A 19,347-nucleotide genomic window follows, 5' to 3' on the forward strand; every position below is an offset into this window, starting at 1 on the left:
GTTTTTGATTTAAAACATTTTCGATAACAAATGTTCTATTCCCCCCTTACCACACCCTCTCTCGTGCTCTTTCCATCCATTTGATCTCTCGTCATTATACTCTCTTTCCATCCATTCTTTCTCTCTTTCTACCTCCCCCCCCCTCTATCGTCCTCGCTTTCCCTCTGTCTCTCCAATTCCGCAACAACATGTGACACCAGTTCACAATTATCTGGGTGCCTTTGTCTTGCCTTACAGGGATGCTGCTGCGGCATCTTATGTAATAATGACTGTCCTGGATTAAACTAGCCCTGCTACTAGAGTCATCAATGACACTCTGCCTAACGAGTGTAGAGGTGTGTGCTATCCTCATCACCACTGTAACTGTTTCACAACCTTACCACTTAGCCCCCATCCATCAGGCCAGGCCAGACAGCTAAAGCCCACTTACTGTACTTACCAGACCCTCTTCTTTCTCTCCTTTTTCTTAAAAAAAAATGAGTGGGGCAGTCTCATTCCTTATGTATTTTTTGTTTATTGGATAGAATATTGACAGAGAAGAAAGGTAGAGGAGAGAGTGTGCTGAAATAGCAATGGATCTCGTGGTTCGAACCCATGCTGCAGCGTTATTTTTTTCATTGGCAGCGACTTAGACCACCCCAGGCTACAGACCGTCTTCTATATATAGAAAGAACACATGAACATGTAGTGTGCATACAGTGCCTTGCAAAAGTATTCATCCCCCTTGGCGTTTTTCATATTTTGTTGCATTACAACCTGTAATTTAAATGGATTTTTATTTGTATTTCATGTAATGAACATACACAAAATAGTCCAAATTGGTGAAGTGAAATGAAAAAAATAACGTCTTTCAAAAAATTATAAGAAATTAATAACGGAAAAGTGGTGCATGCATATGTATTCACCCCCTTTGCTATGAAGCCCCTAAATAAGATCTGGTGCAACCAATTACCTTCAGAAGTCACATAATTAGTTAAATAAAGTCCACCTGTGTGCAATCTAAGTGTCACATGATCTGTCACATGATCTCAGTATATATACACCTGTTCTGAAAGGCCCCAGAGTCTGCAACACCACTAAGCAAGGGGCACCACCAAGCAAGCGGCACCATGAAGACCAAGGAGCTCTCCAAACAGGTCAGGGACAAAGTTGTGGAGAAGTACAGATCAGGGTTGGGTTATAAAAAAATATCCGAAACTTTGAACATCCCACGGAGCACCATTACATCCATTATTAAGAAATGGAAAGAATATGGCACCACAACAAACCTGCCAAGAGAGGGCCGCCCACCAAAACTCACGGACCAGGCAAGGAGGGAATTAATCAGAGAGGCAACAAAGAGACCAAAGATAACCCTGAAGGAGCTGCAAGTGTCTGTCCATAGGACCACTTTAACCCGTACACTCCACAGAGCTGGGCTTTACGGAAGAGTGGCCAGAAAAAAGCCATTGCTTAAAGAAAGAAATAAGCAAACACGTTTGGTGTTCGCCAAAAGGCATGTGGGAGACTCCCCAAACATATGGAAGAAGGTACTCTGGTCAGATGAGACTAAAATTGAGCTTTTTGGCCATCAAGGTAAATGCTATGTCTGGCGCAAATCCAACACCTCTCATCACCCAGAGAACACCATCCCCACAGTGAAGCATGGTGGTGGCAGCATAATGCTGTGGGGATGTTTTTCCATTGGCAGGGACTGGGAAACTGGTCAGAATTGAAGGAATGATGGATGGCGCTAAATACAGGGAAATTCTTGTGGGAAACCTGTTTCAGTCTTCCAGAGATTTGAGACTGGGACAGAGGTTCACCTTCCAGCAGGACAATGACCCTAAGCATTACTGCTAAAGCAACACTTGAGTGGTTTAAAGGGAAACATTTAAATGTCTTGGAATGGCCTAGTCAAAGCCCAGACCTCAATCCAATTGAGAATCTGTGGTATGACTTAAAGATTGCTGTACACAACTTGAAGGAGCTGGAGCAGTTTTGCCTTGAAGAATGGGCAAAAATCCCAGTGGCTAGATGTGCCAAGCTTATAGAGACATACCCCAAGAGACTTGCAGCTGTAATTGCTGCAAAAGGTGGCTCTACAAAGTATTGACTTTGGGGGGGGTGAATAGTTATGCACGCTCGAGTTTTCAGGTTATTTGTCTTATTTCTTGTTTGTTTCACAATAAAAAAAACATTTTGCATCTTCAAAGTGGTAGACATGTTGTCTAAATCAAATGATACCAACCCCCCAAAAATATATTTTAATTCCAGGTTGTAAGGCAACAAAATAGGAAAAATGCCAAGGGGAGTGAATACTTTCGCAAGCCACTGTACATATAGTAATCAGTGTTGGGGAAGCTACTCCGAAAATATAGTTTACCAAGCTACCAATTACTTCACACTGGAAGAAAACAAACTACACTAAAGCTAGCCAAGGAAATATATAGTTTACTTTGAAAAATTATCATATGTAAATCTGAAATGTCCTAGACTACAAATTGCAATAGGAGATCTCTTTGGGGTCATATGTTAACAGAACGTGTAATTTAACCTATTAAACACAAAAACAATCTTTCAAGTGAGAATTAGGCAGGTCTGATGCCGAAAAGAAAGAAAATGATTGCCTACTTCACCCATATTTTATTTTAGCTAAACAAGTAGTGTGTAGTTACAGTAGTAGGCTACACAGCTACATGGCAAAAAAGTAATCAACTACTGAAAACACTACCTAGATTAGAATTTAGTTCAAATACTACCAAGATACTGCAAAATGTAGTTAAACTACTAGTTGAACTACATGTTAAGTTCACTACTCCTCAACACTGATAGTAATAGTGAAGTCAGTAATAGACTTGGAAAGATGTGTGTTCTAACATGAACTGATACACTATAGCTGCATGTTTTCCTGCCCTAGGAATAAGCTCTCACTAGGATAAGGATAAAGATAGACCATCTACAGGCGGTGGCTTCAAAAGTAACTCACCCAACATACACTAGCTACATGTACCTCTATAAAAAAAGAACACATACAGTGGGGGAAAAAAAGTATTTAGTCAGCCACCAATTGTGCAAGTTGTCCCACTTAAAAAGATGAGAGAGGCCTGTAATTTTCATCATAGGTACACGTCAACTATGACAGACAAAACGAGAAAAAAAAATCCAGATAATCACATTGTAGGATTTTTCATGAATGTATTTGCAAATTATGGTGGAAAATAAGTATTTGGTCAATAACAAAAGTTTCTCAATACTTTGTTATATACCCTTTGTTGGCAATGACACAGGTCAAACGTTTTCTGTAAGTCTTCACAAGGTTTTCACACACTGTTGCTGGTATTTTGTCCCATTCCTCCATGCAGATCTCCTCTAGAGCAGTGATGTTTTGGGGCTGTCGCTGGGCAACACGGACTTTCAACTCCCTCCAAAGATTTTCTATGGGGTTGATATCTGGAGACTGGCTAGGCCACTCCAGGACCATGAAATGCTTCTTACGAAGCCACTCCTTCGTTGCCCGGGCGGTGTGTTTGGGATCATTGTCATGCTAAAAGACCCAGCCACATTTCATCTTCAATGCCCTTGCTGATGGAAGGAGGTTTTCACTCAAAATCTCACGATACATGGCCCCATTCATTCTTTCCTTTACACAGATCAGTCGTCCTGGTCCCTTTGCAGAAAAACAGCCCCAAAGCATGATGTTTCCACCCCCATGCTTCACAGTAGGTATGGTGTTCTTTGGATGCAACTCAGCATTCTTTGTCCTCCAAACACGACGAGTTGAGTTTTTACCAAAAAGTTCTATTTTGGTTTCATCTGACCATATGACATTCTCCCAATCCTCTTCTGGATCATCCAAATGCACTCTAGCAAACTTCAGACGGGCCTGGACATGTACTGGCTTAAGCAGGGGGACACGTCTGGCACTGCAGGATTTGAGTCCCTGGTGGCGTAGTGTGTTACTGATGGTAGGCTTTGTTACTTTGGTCCCAGCTCTCTGCAGGTCATTCACTAGGTCCCCCGTGTGGTTCTGGGATTTTTGCTCACCGCTCTTGTGATCATTTTGACCCCACGGGGTGAGATCTTGCGTGGAGCCCCCAGATCGAGGGAGATTATCAGTGGTCTTGTATGTCTTCCATTTCCTAATAATTGCTCCCACAGTTGATTTCTTCAAACCAAGCTGCTTACCTATTGCAGATTCAGTCTTCCCAGCCTGGTGCAGGTCTACAATTTTGTTTCTGGTGTCCTTTGACAGCTCTTTGGTCTTGGCCATAGTGGAGTTTGGAGTGTGACTGTTTGAGGTTGTGGACAGGTGTCTTTTATACTGATAACAAGTTCAAACAGGTGCCATTAATACAGGTAACGAGTGGAGGACAGAGGAGCCTCTTAAAGAAGAAGTTACAGGTCTGTGAGAGCCAGAAATCTTGTTTGTAGGTGACCAAATACTTATTTTCCACCATAATTTGCAAATAAATTCATTAAAAATCCTACAATGTGATTTTCTGGATTTCTTTTTCTCAATTTGTCTGTCATAGTTGACGTGTACCTATGATGAAAATGACAGGCCTCTCTCAGAGAACTTGCACAATTGGTGGCTGACTAAATACTTTTTTTCCCCACTGTACAACCATCCCTTTTCCCCCAAACCACTTGGCCACTCAGCCCCCACCCCATGACATCCATGAAGCTAGGATAGCAGAGTCCCTGCCCATCTTCCGAAAACATCTGAAACCCTACCTTTTCAAACAGTATCTTAAATAATCATCCTCCTTAACCAGCACTTGCACTTGAACCCCCCTTCTAACTCGGACTCTACTGATAGCTACCATTTTGAGGAAAAATGTACTTTCTATGCCTGTGATAAGGGGTTGTCCCACCTAGCTATCTTAAGATGAATGCACTAACTGTAAGTCGCTCTGGATAAAAGCTTCTGCTAAATGACTACAATGTCAAATGTAAAAGTAAGGACAGTACAGGATGACACAAGACAGATAGACTGAGCTCAGCCAGATTGGTATCGTATCTTTTTGTCAGTGGAGATAGATGGGGACGTGGGGACTCTAAATAGGTTACACAGATTACCATCCCCAGTCTCTGTGGCCTAGAACACTACTGGGAGGCAGAGACTGTCAGGGCTGACAGAAAACAGTCCAGGAAATGTTCTTAGCAGCAGGAAATCGCCACTGCCGCCACTGGCCAAACGCTGATGAACTTCCAATTGTGGTTGATGTTTGGATGAGGTCAACAACTGTTTATTTGTGGTTGTAATCTGGGATAAATTGAGAGAAACACTTTTTTTTTTTTTATGGACAAAGACTTCAGATGAACATCCAAATGTGGTTGATATTTGGTTGAGGCCAACAACAACCGTGAATTCAACCGAACCGTGAAACATTGAAACGTAATCGTTGATTTGTGGTTGCAATCTGGGTTAAAATGAGAGAGAAACCGCGCGTGTTTATGAATGATTTGGGGAACTTCAACAAACTAGTCACATTGGTGCAACGTCATTACGTTGATAATGTTGAATATTCTAGATCATAGGCTACAAACCGCCAAACAATATTGGAGTCACTTAAGAATCAGTAAAGCTAATAATGTCATTTTTAAAGGAACAACTATACTGCCACTACCTTCCAGTCCAAATGTGCATGACCCTAGGAACAAACTCAACAAGCAAGAGTATTTAGCAGCTCTAGCGAGAAAATGGAAGTCAAAAAGTGTTTATTATTAACAACTAGACTAGAGGATGGAGAACGTTTTCTTCTAAGATATGCTGAATATTTATTCTCTTACACATCAAATCTTAAATGATTTAAAACAAGTACTATGTCATGAGGGGTCCATACAGAGGCTCCAATCTTCAACGCAGACACACACAGACTCTCTTTCTGTATCTAAAATGCTCACACATCACACACAGACCCTGCCGTACAAACAAACCACTATCCCGGTGTACAAACACACACACGCCAGCCAGCCATCCACATATACACAGGCTCACATGCACCCTGCATATCTGTCTGTTTCACGCAGTAGTGAGTTACAGTATCCTTCAGCTCGGGGTAGAAGTTGCCCGTAGGTACAGATCTAGGATCAGCTTGTTGTCCCCAAATCCTATTGTTAACCATAAGGAGGGGGACATGAACAACTCACGTTAGATCAGTGTCTAGGGGGGCAACTCCATCCTCCTCCTACCTTTCACTCGCAGGTAGAAAAGGAGTGTTAGCAGCATCCCTCCTTTCTCTGACGGCAGCAGTATCACCTGCTCCCTCTCTTTACATCCCGGCTTTCCTCTCCTCCTCCTAGTCCTCCTATTCCTCCTCCTCCTCTTCCTTCCTCCGACACTGTTCTCCTCCCGTCTCTCTCTATCTCTCTCTCTCCCCCCACTCCCTCCTCCCCCGTTCCCCTCGAGGTTGCTTCTCAGCAGCCGTCTCTCTCTCTATCTCTCTCTCCCCCTCTCTCTCTCTCACACACACCGCATCTGCTGCCCCCTCCGCCTTCCTGGGCATAGCCAATAGTAGCCCAGTCTAAAACGTAATACAGTATGAAACAGTTCCCACTAAACGTTTCCCGTTGGATTGAGCTAGCTGCTCTATTTAAGCTCATCGGCTAACATTACTGAGAATATCAATGGGGCTTTCCATAGAGGAGCCACCACAGTGTTTGTCTATCACCAGGGTGCAGTTACCCAACTCACCCACATGATGGCAGAGCTTGCTGTGTGTTTGACACATCACCATCCTTTGTACTGAATACATTTCCACCTTTAAATTTAAACATCAGTTTCTATTTTTAGACTAAATGCTGAGGCTCAGAGGAGAGCAGAGGAGGTAGAGGAGAGCGGAGGTGGTGGAGAGCGGAGGTGGTGGAGGTGAGCGGAGGAGGTGGAGGAGAGCGGAGGAGGTGGAGGAGAGCGGAGGAGGTGGAGGAGAGCTGAGGTTGGGGAGGGGAGCGGAGGTGGTGGAGGAGAGCGGAGGAGGTGGAGGAGAGCGGATGTGGTGGAGGAGGTGGAGGAGAGCAGAGGCGGTGGAGGAGGTGGAGAAGAGCGGAGGAGGAGAGCGGAGGAGGTGGAGGAGAGAGGAAGAGGGCGGAGGAGAGCGGAGGAGGTGGAGTAGAGCGGAGGAGAGAGGAGGTGGAGGAGAGCAGAGGTGGAGGAGGAGCGGAGGAGGTGGAGAGCGGAAGAGGTGGAGGTGCCTTATTCTTATGGTGTTCATGTCCTGTGTGGTGGCACTATTGTTCTGGACCTCGAGGCTGTGGGTGTGTACTACTTCATACCTACTACACAGTGTGGCAGACCAGGGGGTTTGATCTAAACGTTTACACAGATCAGACACGGACACAAGTGTGATACCTCAGTTTCAAGGGTGTTTATTTAAAACAATAAAGAAAAAGAAAAGGTCTCCTCCAGGAGACTTCTTCCGGGTTACCGTCTTCTGGGCTCCGGGGAATGCTGTCTCCTCTGGGGTAGAACATCGAGCCCCTCGGTTCTAGCAGACCGTGAGGACGTCTATCCGGTAGCAACCTCTCACTACCTCCAAACTCTCTCCTGTGCTGCCCTGCTGGCAGCTTTATGGGCCCCGTACGGCTGGTGAGCAATCAATTAGTCCTGGCTGGAGGACCCGTCGAGACCTGGCACGTCCAGCAGAGGGAGCCACTGCTGCGTGATGTAGACTCAGTCTGTCACCAGGCCTTGACGAGTTCCCATACTTCACCCCTGACCTGTGCACAACAGAAAAAGTGAAGCGTTGAAGGGACAAGAACCACCTGGTGACTCGATCGTTCGTGTCCTTTCCCCTGGCCAGGGGAGCATGGTCTGTGACCAGGGTGAAGTGGGTGCCCAACAATTAATACTTGAGAGTGTCTAGCGCCCACTTCACCGCTAGGCACTCTTTCTCGACAATCAAGTACTTATTTTCTCTGGGTATCAGCTTCCGGCTTATGTACACGATGGGGTGTTCCTCCCCATCGTGTACCTGGGACAGGACAGCCCCTAGTCCCGTATCGCAGGCATCCCAGCTTGCATTTCTTGGGATTCACTGTCAACCCGGCTTGCCTGAGTACACCCAGTACCGCCTGGAGGTAGGCTGCATGGTCTCCTCCCGTAGAGGAGTTCAAAAAAGGAAAACCCAGTGGATGCCTGAGGCACTTCTCGGAATGAGAACATTAGGTGGGGTAGTAGCTGGTCCCAATTCTTCCCGTCCCGCTCGATGACCTTCCGCAGCATTTGTTTGCTTGATGAGCCCATCCGTCTGTGGGTGAAAGACAGCGGTCCAGATCTGCTTTATCTATAGGAGAGCACACAAATATTTTATCAGTCGGGACATGAACTTGGTACCTTAGTCGGTCAGGACCTCGTTCAGGGATGCCCACCCGGCTGAAGTGGTGGAAGAGCTCCCGGGTGATTCAGTTGGAGACTGCCGCCCATAGGGGAATGGCCTCGGGATATCGGGTGGCATAATCTACTATTACCAGGATGTACTGGTGTCCTCGGGCTGTTTTTACCAGGGGACCAACTATGGCCATGGCGATGCATTCAAACGGCACTCCGATGATCAGTAGGGGAACCACTGGGTTTCGTAAATGTGCTTTTGGGGTGGTGATTTGACAGTCCGGGCAGCTGCGGCAATAGTCTTCCGTGGCCCACCTCATCCCGGGCCAGTGGAACCGGGCGGCAATCCGTTCCCAGGTGCACCCCCAACAAATAGGTGTGGGCCAGCTGAAGAACAGTTCCGACATACCGGTGGGGCAGCAATAGCGCCTCTCGAAGTTCCCCCTGTTCGTGCGACACCTGATACAAAAGGTTATTTTTGATTTGGAAATGGATGTATCGCCAGTCACTCAGCCCTGGAAGAAGCTGGCCATCCACCGCTATCACTTGGGCCACGACGGCTTTCAAGTTCAGATCCTCCCACTGTACAGTGGTGGGGCCATTGTTCCGTCCCCTCCAACAGGGCCTCGTATTCTGGTGCGTCTCCACGGCTCCCAAGAGGCCCTCCAAGGTCTGGGGCGCGTGTAGGCTCGCCGCCCTCTTCATGTCGTGAGGTAGCGCCTGTAAGAAGCGATCAATGACCACTTTGTCGATAACGGGGAGGGTGGCTACGTCAGTTAAAAGCCATGCCCTGGTGATGCGCAGTAGGTCGCTCATCTGGGCTCGGGGAAAAGCTTTGGCCACGAACCTCCAGTCGTGGACCAGCTGGGCCAGGCTGTACCTGTAGCGGCTGAGTACCTCCCTCTTGAGACAGTCGTAGTTAGCCGCCTGTTCGATGTTCATTTTACGCCTTTTGGGCGTCTCCGGACAGGAACAGGGCCAGCAGACTTGCCCACTTTGCCTTGGGTCATCCTTCCCAGAGTGCTGTCCGTTCGAACGTGCAGAGGTAGGTCTCGATGTCGTCGTCCTCTGTTAGCTTAATTATAAACTGATTGGGATGCGATTCGGTCTGCGTTTCTCCTCACAGCTTCCTGACTTCCTCAAGCAGGCGGACATTCTGTAGACGCTGTTCTTCCAGCGTTTGTTCCTGAATGTCCTTTTGCACTAAATGGGCCCAAACGAACTGAGCTATCAACTCGTCCATACTGATACTGCGTAAACGTCAACCCTGGTCTGACCACGTTGTCAGATTGCCCGCTTTCTCCACCACTTGTGGCAGACCAGGGGGTTTGATCTAAATGTTACACAGATCAGACACAAGTGTGATACCTCAGTTTCAAGGGTGTTTATTTAAAACAATAAAGAAAAGAAAACAGTCTTCTGGGCTCCGGGGAATGCTGTCTCCTCTGGGGTAGAACACAGAGCCCCTCGGTTCTAGCAGACCGTGAGGACATCTATCCGGTAGCAACCTCTCACTACCTCCAACCTCTCTCCTGTGCTGCCCTGCTGGCAGCTTTATGGGCCCCGTACGGCTGGTGAGCAATCAGCCCCTTGATTACTCACCAGACTCAATCAGCCCCAATTAGTCCTGGCTGGAGGACCCGTCGATACCTGGCACATCCAGCAGAGGGAACCACCACCACGAGATTTAGACTCCGTCTGACACTAGGCCTCGACGAGTCTCCCCCTGGTGGGTTTTCCGCGGTACGCCACAACACACACACATATTGTTACATACAGTATATGGAAGGATTTCAAAGTTATGACATTATTCCCACGCACCTGCAACAAATTAACTCAGATCTGTGAGCTGTGTTTTGAATATATGGAAAGATTAAAACAAGCATAACACACACACAATTGTGAAAATTTCACGCCTTACATGAGGAGCTAATGAAACACCATAAATTCCACCTTTGGCACCATAAAACCCTTCTTCTGGGCGGCTGCATGCTGCTGCATTCTAATAGTATCTACCAGCCAAGCCTTTTTTTTTGTAAGCCAAGTAACAGTGAACATTAACAGTGAACCAGCTAATACTGTTGCAGCAAGGGGGAGGTTGTGCAAGCATTTTCCACATTCCTTCATACTGAGAGTATAGCCGTCTCCCTGTCCGGTACCACAGGCTTTATCAGAGCAGGACTGAGGCGGATTGGGACCAGAAATCCGCTCCTTGGGTATTTCTAACAAACCAGACAATTATTTTCTTCAAGGCCCCCACACCGGCCCATTGTTTTCCCTTGAGGCTCCCATTACTAGACAAATAATGGTAATTCTGTGAAAATGATAATAATCAGACAGGCCAACTGGGCTAAAGATGGACTAGCCCATCTGGCATTTGCCAAACCTGCCCTATGGCCAGTCTGTCTCTGGAGCAGGGCTAAGGCACGTCACTTTATCAGCCTACCACTGAAGGAGACCGCATTACCACAGCCCTATACAAACAGACACCTATCTGAATTTGCCCTTCACACCTTTTACATCAGCAAAGTGGAACCGATGGTGATGCTGTTGGTGATATAACAAGAATGAACAGTAGAAGACATAGGAGTGCAATGCATAGCTCCCTGTCTTGCGTTTTGGGCCTTGACAGTTTGAGGCTATTATTTGGGGAGGTCAATCTGATTCTAGATCTGTAGCTAAGAAGCTAAGACCAGATCGGCAGTTAAGACTAACATTTACATTTTAGTAATTTAGCAGATGCTCTTATCCAGAGCGACTTACTGTTAGTTAGTGCATACATTTTTCATACTTACAACGCCATTTTGTGATGTTCTAAACATGCTCTAAACATTGACAACACCCAGTAGATCGCTGTTGTCATATTATGTAAGTTGAACATTGCTAGCTCTCAATCCTGTGTTTTTTGTGTGTGAAAGAGACAGAGAGAAGCGACAGATAGAGACAGATAAAGGAACAGAAAGAGGGACAGAAAAAGACACAAAAAACGGGGGGCGGGTTAAAAGGAGGCCATCTTCATCACATAAATCAGACAAATCATCCAATAGATTTACAATCCCCAGCCCACTCGAGATGTAGCCTAGCCCTAGCTAGCGCTATAGTCCCATTGTTGCTATTGAGCGTATGCCAAGTAAGTGGTTCCCCAGTGGGGGCATTAACCAGTGGGCGAGCCAGGCCTTTGTGGATTAGCTGCGCTGAACAGATGTGCCTCGCGGGCTAGCACCATTCACCAGAGGTCCAATCTGAGGGAGAATCACAAAATGCAGCGACCGCCTGGTCTGAACCGCTCCCTTCCAAATCCTGTCCCATCAAATCCTGTCTGAACAAGGTCAGCCCAGGCCTCATCCACAACATATGGGTCAGATACATAATTGAAGACAGAAAACGATACTAACGATAGTGGTGTGTGAAGTGAATTGCAGTCAGGCCAGATAAGGCTATGAGGGTGAGACAAAATGAGGGTAGGCGATAGGTTGTTGAGTTTCTTCCTGGGTTGTTTTCTGGGTCATGGCCGTTCAACTCGTTCCACTGATACCCAGCTTAGCGTTTCCCCCAGGCACCACCAGTGCTGAAGTCTGGCTAGCATCCCAGCAGCAGTCTGCGACAGGGCATGAGCTATTTTTGTGCCTGTCGGTTTTCTCTCTGTGTGTCTCTTCCTTCCTCTCGCTCCTCCTCTTCCCTGTTTCCTTCTCTGTCCCCTCTCTCACTGTCATTTTTTTGGGGAGTAAAAATCTCAATCTCACTTTTCATTATTGCATCAGCAAATCGACAGACAATAAGCCTCCATAATCTCTGCCTCCGAGGCTTCCGAGGACACTGGAGCAGATGTGAGGAGAGAGAGAAGGCTTATACTGTAGATTAAGCTGAATCCATCATCTCCGCCATGACAGAACACAGCAGGGCATTTCTCACACACTGCACTTGACCTTTGCTCGGCTGGGTCCTATTCATTATGAACACCGTAGCAAAAAAAGTTGTCAAGGAAAAACATAAACAAGCGTTTGTTATTGGATAAGTTTAGGTACTCCATCCCTGTTTCAGTACGTTTTCTTCCATTTCGCGCCTAATGAATACAACCCTGGTTGGCGGCCCAGTAAGACAAAAGCAGTAAACTGGTCATCCCTGTTGGATCTTACAGAGAGTGGCGACAGCATATTGAAATGTGATGATGACCCAATCGATAGATACAGTGAGGGAAAAAAGTATTTGATCCCCTGCTGATTTTGTACGTTTGCCCACTGACAAAGACACGATCAGTCTATAATTTTAATGGTAGGTTTATTTGAACAGTGAGAGACAGAAAAACAACAAAAAAATCCAGAAAAACGCATGTCGAAAATGTTATAAATTGATTTGCATTTTAATGAGGGAAATAAGTATTTGACCCCCTCTCAATCAGAAAGATTTCTGGCTCCCATGTGTCTTTTATACAGGTAACGAGCTGAGATTAGGAGCACACTCTTAAAGGGAGTGCTCCTAATCTCAGTTTGTTACCTGTATAAAAGACACCTGTCCACAGAAGCAATCAATCAATCAGATTCCAAACTCTCCACCATGGCCAAGACCAAAGAGCTCTCCAAGGATATCAGGGACAAGATTGTAGACCTACACAAGGCTGGAATGGGCTACAAGACCATCGCCAAGCAGCTTGGTGAGAAGGTGACAACAGTTGGTGCGATTATTCGCAAATGGAAGAAACACAAAAGAACTGTCAATCTCCCTCGGCCTGGGGCTCCATGCAAGATCTCACCTCGTGGAGTTGCAATGATCATGAGAACGGTGAGGAATCAGCCCAGAAATACACGGGAGGATCTTGTCATTGATCTCAAGGCAGCTGGGACCATAGTCACCAAGAAAACAATTGGTAACACACTACGCCGTGAAGGACTGAAATCCTGCAGCGCCCGCAAGGTCCCCCTGCTCAAGAAAGCACATATACAGGGCCGTCTGAAGTTTGCCAATGAACATCTGAATGATTCAGAGGAGAACTGGGTGAAAGTGTTGTGGTCAGATGAGACCAAAATCGAGCTCTTTGGCATCAACTCAACTTGCCGTGTTTGGAGGAGGAGGAATGCTGCCTATGACCCCAAGAACACCATCCCCACCGTCAAACATGGAGGTGGAAACATTATGCTTTGGGGGTGTTTTTCTGCTGAGGGGTCAGGACAACTTCACCGCATCAAAGGGACGATGGACGGGGCCATGTACCGTCAAATCTTGGGTGAGAACATCCTTCCCTCAGCCAGGGCATTGAAAATGGGTCGTGGATGGGTATTCCAGCATGACAATGACCCAAAACACACGGCCAAGGCAACAAAGGAGTGGCTCAAGAAGAAGCACATTAAGGTCCTGAAGTGGCCTACCCAGTCTCCAGACCTTAATCCCATAGAAAATCTGTGGAGGGAGCTGAAGGTTCGAGTTGCCAAACGTCTGACTTGGAGAAGATCTGCAAAGAGGAGTGGAACAAAATCCCTCCTGAGTTGTGTGAAAATTGATTTGCATTTTAATGAGGGAAATAAGTATTTGACCCCTCTGCAAAACATGACTTAGTACTTGGTGGCAAAACCCTTGTTGGCAATCACAGAGGTCAGACGTTTCTTGTAGTTGGCCACCAGGTTTGCACACATCTCAGGAGGGATTTTGTTCCACTCCTCTTTGCAGATCTTCTCCAAGTCATTAAGGTTTCGAGGCTGACGTTTGGCAACTCGAACCTTCAGCTCCCTCCACAAATTTTCTATGGGATTAAGGTCTGGAGACTGGGTAGGCCACTCCAGGACCTTAATGTGCTTCTTCTTGAGCCACTCCTTTGTTGCCTTGGCCGTGTGTTTTGGGTCATTGTCATGCTGGAATACCCATCCACGACCCATTTTCAATGCCCTGGCTGAGGAAAGGAGGTTCTCACCCAAGATTTGACGGTACATGGCCCCGTCCATCGTCCCTTTAATGCGGTGAAGTTGTCCTGTCCCCTTAGCAGAAAAACACCCCCAAAGCATAATGTTTCCACCTCCATGTTTGACGGTGGGGATGGTGTTCTTTGGGGTCATAGGCAGCATTCCTCCTCCTCCAAACACAGTGAGTTGAGTTGATGCCAAAGAGCTAAATTTTGGTCTCATCTGACCACAACACTTTCACCCAGTTCTCCTCTGAATCATTCAGATGTTCATTGGCAAACTTCAGACGGCCCTGTATATGTGCTTTCTTGAGCAGGGGGACCTTGCGGGCGCTGCAGGATTTCAGTCCTTCACGGCGTAGTGTGTTACCAATTGTTTTCTTGGTGACTATGGTCCCAGCTGCCTTGAGATCATTGACAAGATCCTCCCATGTAGTTCTGGGCTGATACCTCACCGTTCTCATGATCATTGCAACTCCACGAAGTGAGATATTGCAGGGAGCCCCAGGCCGAGGGAGATTGACAGTTCTTTTGTGTTTCTTCCATTTGCGAATAATCGCACCAACTGTTGTCACCTTCTCACCACGCTGCTTGGCGATGGTCTTGTAGCCCATTCCAGCCTTGTGTAGGTCTACAATCTTGTCCCTGACATCCTTGGAGAGCTCTTTGGTCTTGGCCATGGTGGAGAGTTTGGAATCTGATTGATTGATTGCTTCTGTGGACAGGTGTCTTTTATACAGGTAACAAGCTGAGATTAGGAGCACTCCCTTTAAGAGTGTGCCCCTAATCTCAGCTTGTTACCTGTATAAAAGATATCTGGGAGCCAGAAATCTTTCTGATTGAGAGGGGGTCAAATACTTATTTCCCTCATTAAAATGCAAATCAATTTATAACATTTTTGACATGCGTTTTTCTGGATTTTGTTGTTGTTATTCTTTTTCTCACTGTTCAAATAAACCTACCATTAAAATTATAGACTGATAATTTCTTTGTCAGTGGGCAAACGTAAAAAATCAGCAGGGGATCAAATACTTTTTTCCCTCACTGTACAAGCTTCGGGATGCGTATGACTGCTCTCATACTTGCTGTTACTCTATCATTGTAAAAAATAAATTCTGTGGTCTAACAAACCATCAAGATCATTGATCATACAGTCATGGAAAGGATGTAAACATCTACGTCAATCGGACTGCAACTGACAGTTGGGATTGTACTAAAAAATAACTCCACTGCAATAAGTACAGTAGCTCACTGTATGGCAAACCTTCAAAGGTCAGGGTGTGGAAGTTGATAGTTACAAGGAAACATGATCTGATATGATAATGATCTGGTATAAAGTATCTAAAAATAACAATATAAAACATTTCAGCAGCGAGATGAGCAGAATTAATTGTAATTCAGAAAACCTCTGAACACAACACAGCCATTTTCTCATACATAAAGATGTCTTCGGGCAACACAACCGTTTTGGCAGAAGATGCCAACTACTTTACCCATTCAAATGAATGAGACAGAGATATCCAGTGTTCCACCGTGTTTTAGAAAGCAAGCTACTGCTGCCATCTTCTGAGCACGTGCTTCTTCTCTCTGATCCAGAATGTCGACCCCTCCAACCAGAAACATCTCCCAGCCAAATCCCATTCCTCCCTCCCTTCCTCCATCTTGCGCACTTCTTCAAATTATAGTGATGGATAGACTGGGTGAGGGGAAGATAAAACATCTGCCAACCCGCAAGTCTTTCTCGGCCAGTTAGTTTATTGCCCTCCTAAATCGCATCCTCCCAGCAGTCAAAATATCCCCACTAAAGGTCCCACCAAAAACGATTTACCACACTGCACAATGACTATATCACACAGGTAAATTAATACAGGAGTGGAAAACTAGAAATTAAAAAGGATAGGTGTGTAAAAGAAAATGCTATAGCTAGCTATACAGATCGTTATAGTTCACCCAAACACAGGCCTACAGTAGCCGAGTCCTTCTACAATGACAAGTAGGCCACCATCCTACAATTACAGGAGTATCTGAGAGATGGGAATAGGGATATGTTCGTTTCACTAACAAGACTGACGCTAGGACTTGATGCTAATGCTATGGGCTATGCTATGCTAACAAAGCATATGCTTACAGAGCTTACCAACCGAAAGGATTTTGCTATTTAAAAAAAACATTTTAGTCATTTTAGCAGACACTCTTATCCAGAGCGACTTACAGTTAGTGAGTGCATACATTTTCATACTGGCCCCCGTGGGAATCGAACCCACAACCCTGGCGTTGCAAACGCCATGCTCTACCAACTGAGCTACACGGGACCTGTATGCTAATAAAGTTAGCATACACTTAAGGACTGTACAGACAACAGACAGGCACCCATATCTTTATGCAGTAACTGAGTCCTCCTACAATGACAAGTAGGCTATCATTCTACCATTCTAGCAGTATCTGACAGTTGAATTTAATCAATCATCTGATCAGGTCTATCTAGGCTCTGAGAGAGGGAGAAAGAATGACAGAAAGAGAGAGGGGTCATTCTCATTAGAAGGTAATGATGTAGGGGCGAGCGCTGCAGGCCTATACAGGCCTACACATTGCATTACATGATGAATGGACAAGCTTTGAGGCACAGAACAAGGTACATGGGAGAGAGATGGATGGCTAGGCAGTGAAAGTGCATAGGAAAATGTCTCAGAGAACAACCTTCCCTCCCAGAGCTTTCTGCTAAACGCAGAGAGCAGTGTTGCATCATCGAGTGAGCTAGTGGTGCGCATGGTGTTAGCATTTAGCATCACAATTAGCATGGCGTGGTAAACGATTTGGCTGCATGTCCAAAAGAGGAAGAGACACAGTGTGTGATACAGGGTCAGACAGCTCACGTGTAATGACATTACAACCAAGAGAGTAGCCATCGGAGCTTTTTCCATCATCACATAAGAACGCTTCACACACGCTGCTGCAACTATTGATTTATGGCCTGGTCCTGGTCCTGGTACTCGCTCGCACGCACACACACAGTGTGCCACACTGACTCAGTCTCCGGGGGATGGGTTTCATCTGCAAGTCAACTGAATCATCCAAGCCATTATAGACTCGTGTCAGCAGCAGTCTATTGAGTGGCAGGGAACGAATGGGGAAAATGTGTGTATGTGTGCGTGCGTGTGGCATGTGTCTGTGGCTGGACCTGGCCTACAATGTGCAGGGCTACTGTGATGTGAATATGTATGTTAGCCAATATGAATATGACCTTGGTGAAATCGTATTCTCAAGCAATACAGCAATCCTACTTTGATTGAGAGGTATATATTTACATTAATATATTCATTCAGATGAGTCACAGTTTTTCTAGATTTGTGTTTATGTATAAAAGATGGGAATATGATGTGTTTGGCCAATGTATGGCCTGATCTCACCATAGTTTTTCAGTGAAGACTTGCCTATATGCTCACATGGGTCTTTGGAGCTCTGTAACATCAACTATTCATTACATTTACATTTACATTTACGTCATTTAGAACCAGGATCTCTAGTGGCACAGCTAGCACTGCGATGCAGTGCCTTAGACCACTGCGCCACTCAGGAGTACACATTACAATGAACTTGTTACATATTGCAGATACTAAAATAGGTTAATCAGTATAGGCTAGCCATAATGAAAGGCAAACAGGTGTGGAAAAAGATATCCACTTGGTAACTTCCCTGTCCCTATTTGGGTCTATTCTATTCAACTGTACACTTCACACAAAGAGCAACAACACTCCAACGTGGAATTTGTGTTTCTTGACTAATTTCTCTTTCATTGCCAAGTAAAACATGATAGCTCAGGACGTAATGTGAAGGATGTTTCCAGTATGTTAAAGTAAGACAAGTATGTTTTCAATTAAGAATCGTCTGGTTGAGGTACTTGGAGTGATGTCAGATGTCAAAGAAAGAGTGGCATTGTCTCGACAGATTTTACTTTCTTTCTTGTCACACGTGAGCACTTGCCTTCCACAAAGGGTAATTCTGGTCAGTATAAGAGAGCCCAGTGTGCTAACGAGAGAACAATGGAGCTGCACTGTACCACCGACAGAGCTACTGATATCTAGGCTAACAGCTAGACTAACAAGGTTATTCTCTCTACTACTGCTGTACTGTCCCACTGACAGACCTACTGACAGCTAGTCTAACAGAGGTAATAGACTTGTACTATACCACTGACAGACCTACTGACAGCTAGTCTAACAGAGGTAATATACTTGTACTATACCACTGACAGACCTACTGACAGCTATGCTAACATAGGTAATGGACTTGTACTGTCCCAATGGCAGACCTACTGACAGCTAGGCTAACAGAGGTAATGGACTTGTACTGTCCCACTGACAGACCTACTGACAGCTAGTCTAACAGAGGTAATAGACTTGTATTGTCCTACTGACAGACCTACTGACAGCTAGGCTAACAGAGGTAATGGACTTGTACTGTCCCACTGACAGACCTACTGACAGCTAGTCTAACAGAGGTAATAGACTTGTATTGTCCTACTGACAGACCTACTGACAGCTAGGCTAACGGAGGTAATGGACTTGTACTGTACCACTAGCAGAGCAACTGCTAGGATAACAGGGCTATTTCTATTCTTACCTTTATTTTACCTTTAGTTTAGCAGGGAGTCCCACTGAGACCAAGGTCTATTTTGCAAGGGAGCCCTGCATCTTACAAATACACAACAATTATTCTAACTTGACTACAGCCCCAGTCAGGCCTAAGGCTTGCCAGAAGGTTTTACCGCCAAGATGGGACTGGGGACATGGTGTTTTCACCAACAGCCTAACATTATAAGACTTGGGAGGGGTAGATGCTAATGCTATGGGCTATGCTAACAAAGCTACACTAACAGAGCCATCTTTACAAACCAACAGGATTTTGCTAGTAAAGCTAGCATACACGAAGGGGCTTTTCAGACAACTGACAGGGACAGAGACTGATACATATGCATACATGAACGTGTTGCATCCATCTTTGTCTGTGCAGACCCTAGCCTAGAGCTAATAACAAAGATACCCAGACAGACTCTGATCAATGCTACTATTGCATCACAGTCTGCAGGACAGGACAGGAGGAACCATTTCTGATTTGATCAAAAGGGTGTTGGACATGTGGGAGTGCT

The 19,347-nt window shown here is 45.7% G+C and overlaps 1 protein-coding gene across 2 annotated transcripts in view; it reads right to left on the bottom strand.

The window, feature by feature from the left end:
- The window catches only part of prkcz (protein kinase C, zeta), a 159,069-nt gene that overhangs the window by 80,294 nt on the left and 59,428 nt on the right, over positions 1-19,347 (bottom strand). Inside the window, exon 1 of one of the 2 annotated variants that reach the window (XM_041856856.2) lies at positions 6,178-6,265. The exons of the other annotated variant lie outside the window; for it this stretch is intronic. Coding sequence (XP_041712790.1) covers positions 6,178-6,214 — 37 coding nt within the window. The 5' untranslated portion in view covers positions 6,215-6,265. Of the gene's footprint in view, positions 1-6,177; positions 6,266-19,347 lie in introns of those variants that run through there. 2 annotated transcript variants of the gene reach the window in all.

The sequence above is a fragment of the Coregonus clupeaformis genome, chromosome 30 (assembly GCF_020615455.1).
Source record: "Coregonus clupeaformis isolate EN_2021a chromosome 30, ASM2061545v1, whole genome shotgun sequence".
NCBI classification, from domain to species: Eukaryota; Metazoa; Chordata; class Actinopteri; order Salmoniformes; family Salmonidae; genus Coregonus; species Coregonus clupeaformis.